Source organism: Telopea speciosissima, chromosome 7, assembly GCF_018873765.1.
Source record: "Telopea speciosissima isolate NSW1024214 ecotype Mountain lineage chromosome 7, Tspe_v1, whole genome shotgun sequence".
Lineage (NCBI taxonomy): Eukaryota > Viridiplantae > Streptophyta > Magnoliopsida > Proteales > Proteaceae > Telopea > Telopea speciosissima.
This window is the reverse complement of record NC_057922.1, coordinates 9949513-9956387: the sequence shown is the minus strand read 5'-3', so window position 1 is coordinate 9956387 and position 6875 is coordinate 9949513. Positions and strand designations below refer to the sequence as shown.

Sequence of the window (6875 nt, the reverse complement as noted above, 5' to 3'; positions counted from 1 at the left end):
AAAGACATCATTCGCACTCAGAGAAATCTGCCCCAAAGTGATATCGGCAGATTTCCAACGCTTAAAAGCGACGGTAAAGCCCTTAAAACCGCCGCTAATGGACTGCTTTCATTGATTCAACGTGGTTCAGGCGGATCAGGCCTGCCCAGCGAGTTTCATGAAATTGAATCCTAGAGCCACAAGGGTAGCCCATTGGGCTTTCACTCGGCACAGCTTCATTATCACAGCTTTATGCACAAACATTTTTGAAAAGAGAGCTGACTGAATTTGCCAAGAATTAACCTTTCTCATGTTTTCTCTTTAAATGTCACTGAAAATGAGAGAAGCTAATGTATGCATGGGTGTGGGCTCTAATGTCATGCAATAAACCTAAATTAGAATATGTGATGGGAGGATATCATACTCATCTTATCAATCAAATTCCAATTTCAAATAAGAGTGAGAAGTGAATGTTTTTTTCACATGACTTCCATTTTATGCTGTGGTAACAAACAAACAAGGTTTCACTCAAAAAAAAAAACAAACAAACAAGGGAAGTGGTTAAACTAATATATTTAAAGTTTAGTAAATTACAAGAATACCACCTTGCCATAATTGAATCTAGTTGCATTCATATAATGTCTAATGATCCCTTAGCGGTACAGCCCACAGCTCAATTATATATATATATATATATATATGGCAAGAGATTGTTGTGTGATCGTTTAGCACATGTACTAGCGTGGGGGCCAATGAGAGCATGTGCAAGGGCATCAACATGGATAGAATTTTTTATTTCACGATGGTGAGGTGATAATTCACACATTCACATATTTGGGCACAGGCACCACACGACCAAGCAACGTTCGTTGTTCCATATATATTTTGGGGGAATAGAACTCTACCTGGTCATGCGCTAGACACATAATCGTCTTGGGGTGCCTAAGAATTTCTACCTTAACATGAGAGCAATGCGATCATTTCTAGACATCCCAAGGTGGTTATGTGTCTAAGCGTGATCATCACGCTTAACACATGATCGGGTAGCGTTCTTTCTGCCATTTTTTGAATAATGGGGGTGAGGGGGGGGCATGGGCTATGCCCAGTGTCGACCGCTTAGAAACACCTTTTGCTTATTATAATTTTGGATTACTTTGAATAATCTTTTAGGAAATACTCTTTTTGAGGCATTTTTCCGGTCCGTAACATGGACCTGCCAAATGACAAATTAAACATTTTTTTTTTAACCTCTGCCTCGTTAGAAACACAAACACAAACACACTATTGTCACTTTGAAATTTCTTATGAGATTTCTTTGTTTCACGGAGGCCCACCCAAGTTTGTGCTTTTGGCAAAGAAATTGTTAATATGGCAACGGAGTGAGGGACTGGCAGTTGAATTTCTTAACCCTGGTGCTGTCTGTTTGGGAAATTTTTGTGGATCATTTCCGCTACAATGATGGCTAAATGACACCATGACACCATTTAATTAATCGGCCTTGTGATGATCGGAGGGAGGCTTGGGACCGGTGACGGTTTGACTGGATTAATGGAGTCTTAGCCGTCCTTTTTTATTTGTTTGTAACTTTCGTATACGACTCTCTGCTTCAACTCCGTTCAACAAAAGTAGACGATGCAGGGCAACTTCTTTGCTCAATTCACAACTTCAAATTGAAGACCTCAAGTGGGCAACCAATTAGAAGTAAGATGTCCTAATTCTCTCATAAATTCATTCTTCAATTGCTATGTTAACTGGGTTTTAGGTATAGAAACTTCTATCAGTTAACACTCTAGAAAGGGGTGAAATTAAGTAGTATGGATTTCACAATGGAAGAAGAAGAAGAGAGTCTGGCCATGCAAATGGTGAGTGCTTCTGTTCTGCCCATGGTATTGAAAGCAGCAGTCGAACTCCATGTGTTCGACGTAATAGCCGAAGCCGGTCCCGGCGCGAGCCTCTCCCCTCTAGACATTGCTTCTCGTCTCCTCACTCAGAACCCAGATGCACCCTCTCTCCTCGATCGTATGTTGCGTCTTCTGGTTTCCCACTCTCTTCTCACTTGCACTGTACTCAGCCATGACCACAGGGTCTATAGCTTGGCACCTGCCTCCAAACTGTTTGTCAAGAACAAGGATGGAGCGTCCCTGGCTCCCTTGCTGCATCTTATCCAAGATGACGCTTTAATTAAGAGCTGGTATTCCTTTGTTCATTATCCATTTATATGTATCATCATAATCATCATAATTGGTAATGGGTAGTGACTTTTTCACTGATTAATTCACTGTTCACAGGTACTACTTGAAGGATTCAATTCTGGAAGGAGGTGAACCTCTATTCTACAAGGCACATGGAGAGAACGTTGTGGACTACCTTGGCAAGAACCCTAAACTGGGTGAGGTTTTCAGAAGCTCAATGTTTGAATTCAACGATCTCCTCATGAAGAAAGTTCTTGATACATACAAAGGTTTTGAAGGCCTACAAGTTCTGGTTGATGTAGGCGGAGGGACTGGACAAATCCTCAGCATGATTGTTTCCAAATATCCATCCATTAAAGGCATCAATTTTGATATGCCTCATATCATAGAAAGAGCGCCCCCTTGTTCGGGTATGCCTAACTACATGAGACCTTTCATACTACTCCATAACTCCACTAGTGCTATTGAAATTTGTAGAACTTAAGCCCCTTAATGCTTCCATGCTTTGTTTATAGTTTTTGCACTTACAGGACCGGTGTATTGACAAAATTCAGAAACCCCTTTGTTTACATTAACGTTACCCTCTGAGGTATTGTAAAACCATATAAAAAAGGAAAATTTTCAAGTAACATCTAAAATTTTGTACACATTTTACTTGTAAATATTGTTTTTTCCATGACATTTACTTGGAAACAAATTGAACATTGAAGGAAACTGTACACCTCCCATCATCCCATTAATTAAGTGGGGTGAACATTGATGTTTAGCAAAGCCCAAAAGCCTAAAGAGGATGGGGTGTGATTTTCTGAGACATACAAGGCTAGAAACCAATCTAGGATAACCCATGTGGCAGCTCAGTTGAGTCTTGAATTTTTCTTGTTCTTACGGTTTGTTGAAATGATCACCCAATCATGAAATCATTTCCAGAACATTGTAGGCTTTCTACATGTTGATACGATGCTCTAAAGTTGTTTGAGAAATGCCAATTTTATCTAGAATTGCATGAGCAAGAGTAATTTTTTTTTGGGTAAACAGCAAGAGTAATCAAACTATAAAAGTTAAGGAAAAGACTATGGTAGCAAATTTGACACATGACTTGCCTAGAAAATTCCTACTACCCAGGACTGACCAAATCATCAGTCCACAGAGCATATTACTCTTGGCCAGTGTATGATGGAAATCATCCAATGGTAATAAGATTGGGATTGGATCAGTTATATATATATATATATATATATATATATATATATATATATGTATAAATCAGAATTGATTGACTTATATACCAATTTCACCTGATTCCGAATCGAAATAAATGGAGACTGATCCGATGCCCGATTTCTAGTTATAAAACATTGCCTACTCTGAGTCTCTGACCTTCCAATATTGAGAAATGAGAACTTAGATTGCTTAAATAGTAACTCTTAGATCTATTTTATGTTATTTGTTGGTTCAGGGGTCCAACAGATCCATCCAATTCCCTGGTCAAGTCTATCATACTTTATTTTACCTTCTTTTTTTTTTTAAGTTAATGTTATTTTATTTATTTAAATGAACATCTTGAAGTGCAAGGGATGATTTTGTTGTAGGCGTGGAGCATGTCGGAGGAGATATGTTTACAAGTATTCCTAAAGGTGATGCAATTTTCATGAAGGTATGTAAGATCTAAATTTTGTTAAGCCCTTTGATATCCTTGATTTAGAGGAATACTTCTATTGTTCCTCAGCATTTCCCTATCAGTTATATGTGACTCTTTTGACTCTATTTTTGTGGGAGTTCTTAAAAAAGTTTCACCAGATTTGACTTACCTAGTTAGGTTTTGATTGAAACTTGCAGTCCATAATTCACGGATGGGGTGATGAACACTGCCTGAAATTACTGAAAAATTGCTATGAAGCACTACCAGATTATGGGAAGGTGATTGTTGTGGAATTGATTGCTCCGACCTCCCCAGAGATAAATGTTGCTACTAAAGGCATTTTACAGATGGAAATGTTCATGACAAATATGAACTCTAAAGGAAAGGAGAGGACAGAAGAAGAATTTACAGCTTTGGCAAGAGAAGCTGGATTTGCCGGTATTAGTGTGGCTTGTTGTGCTTACACCTTCTCTGTCATAGAATTCTACAAATAAATGTAATAGTTACCATCATTTTATTCATGCTGAAATAAATTTGATTTGGACAAAAGGCTTGGAAAACTACATGCACTAAAAAGCTCCAAAACTTTAAAAAGGTTGATGAACTTGTGTACTCTAATAAAATCATGATCCTATTATGAAAGAGTACTAATATAAGCAACAACAGTTTGTGATATTCCATATAAAGGCTGAATGCCACTATTCTCTTCATTTTAAGGACAAATTAAAAAATAAAAGAATATAAAAAGGTGTGAGTCCCAATCTTATGCGATAGACATAGGTTCGACTATGTGATAGAGGATCTCACACCCATTTTAACTGTTCGTAGGAAATTTATTGTTTCTCAACAGTTGGTGGTATCTATATTTTGTCACTCCACATGCCACATGTCATATGACACATATGATATAGGTGTGTATTGATAGAGGACCTTTCATCAATTTGATTGGTTAAATTTCAACTTAAATCAAACTAGGAAAGATGTAAAAAATGTTTAAAGTTTCATAAAAGGGAGAGTATTTTTTGAGCAAGCAGTATAGGGGAACGCACCAATGAGGTATGACAAACCGATATTGTACATAGGAGGGTAACAAGGTCATTTAATGTGAAGAGAGAGATAGACATAGAGGTGCTAGCATACCCCCACCCTTGCAGCTTAAAAAACATTTTCCCTTCATAAATTATAGGGTAAATTACATGTCATCCCTGATTTTCAAACGAAACTCAAATCGCCCCCTGGTTTTTTAAAATACTCAAATGTCCTCCTCTACAGTAATAGTGTTAGTCTGCTATTAGTTATTAGTATGAAAAGACTATTTTACCCTTGTACTAAAACATTAGAATTACATTTACAATACTACCCTTCCTCATCTTCAACCTAAAATACCCTACCCCTTTCCTGCAAAACTAAACCTAAGCCAAACCAAACCCCACCTTCCATAAGCCTCCAATTTTTGCTTCCATATCGATTTCGTCATTGATGTAAACACAGATAGAGCACTCATAAACATGTATTTTTTTTAGGTCGAAATCCATTTGCTTCATCTCCTCAACCATGTGTTTGAACAGGATTTTGAGTTCTTACAATGAGCAACGATGGGCACTTTCCAATGAGATTGGAAATTTGGGCCCTCTTGCAGAAGCTAAGATGGTCCCTTATCTCCTCAAAATCTTGTTCAGGGGTGCCGAATTTGCCACTGCCTATGTAGCTGTGAAGCACAATAACGGTCATGAAGAGGCAGAGAATCGTGACCTTACCATGCCTAAGAGCTCTTTGGATTTGTCAAACACAACGAGCTCCAAGGCAGCGCTCCAGCATTTTGTTTCTCTTCTCCCGATCTTCTTCTTCTTTTTCTTTTGATTTCTGCCTTTCTCGATCAGATCGTAAACCCCAAACTCAAACAGGAATCGGTTGCGAGTTTGACCTCAGGATCTGAACAAGATGTGTGGTAGGGTTTGCTCCATCGAAAATGGAGACTCAAACCAAACTTCCCCCCCCCCCCCCCAAAGGAAGATTAGAATCTTTAAATACAAATTCCGACTTAACCAAGAACTAAATCTCTGCAATGATTAGGGCAGCCCAAGATCTCCAATCCTTAGCTCTGTGCGACTCTCTCTTTGCTGAAAGGTCGGTGGAGAAGAGAAATTTAATTTTGGGGAACATAAAGAACGAGAGGGAGAGAGAGAGTGTGTGTGTTCGGATACTTTTGTCTTTGGATTTTTTTCTATTTGCTCAAATTTTTGAAATTCGATGAATAGATCTTAGTGTTTCATTGGTGAGCTTGAAGATGACAATGGAATTTGTAGGTTAAGGTAAAATCATAAATCAACCCTGGTCAACGGTAGTGTAGGGATTTAAATTTTTTTAATTGATTGACATCATCACTTAATAGCATAAAACTAACCGTAAAGATTAATTTGTCATATTGGGGTCTTGTATGGTGATTTGAGTTTCGTTTAAAAATCAGGGAGGTAATGTATAATTTACCCTAAATTATAAGTTTGCCTCTCCCCTAAAATGTAATCTGGAGGCATTTATGTAATTTTGGATATCTTTGAATATATTTTTGAGACATTTTCCTTATTTATTTACGCGAGAGGAGATTCTCTGAAATGTATACTTTTCATTTTGACACAAGCCATACATATAGTTTGCTCATTTGGCTAGAAATTTGTGACATGACGAAGGACTGGCAAGTGAAATTCTCATTTCTGGTGGTCTCCGTCTCTGTCTGTCTGGGTGGATCCCTATATGACACCATGGCACCACCATGACACCATTTAATTACTCAGCCTTGTGATGTTTGGAGGGAGGCTTTGACCGGAAACTGTTGACTGGATTGGAGTCTAATAGACTATCTTTAATTCTTTATTGATTAATCCCCTGGTGGATGTAATGGTTCACACAGAGAGAGAGAGAGAGAGAGAGAGAGAGATCCCGCACCACCAAAACAACCAGAGAGACTGAACTGTTGACTAATTGCATTGGAGATGCAAGGAAGCTTCATTCCTCAATTAGAGACTTCAAATTGAAGAGCTCAAGTACTGGGCAACCTATTTAAATAC

General features: G+C 38.2%; 1 protein-coding gene across 1 annotated transcript; it reads left to right on the top strand.

The window, feature by feature from the left end:
- The first annotated feature begins 1778 nt into the window (after positions 1–1778).
- On the top strand, positions 1779–4356 carry LOC122667452 (caffeic acid 3-O-methyltransferase-like). The gene is made up of 4 exons (XM_043863724.1): positions 1779–2170; positions 2268–2581; positions 3761–3825; positions 4008–4356. The coding sequence occupies exons 1-4, from the start codon at positions 1794–1796 to the stop codon at positions 4302–4304; spliced, it is 1053 nt and encodes a 350-aa protein (XP_043719659.1). The 5' UTR covers positions 1779–1793; the 3' UTR covers positions 4305–4356.
- Positions 4357–6875: the final 2519 nt, after the last annotated feature.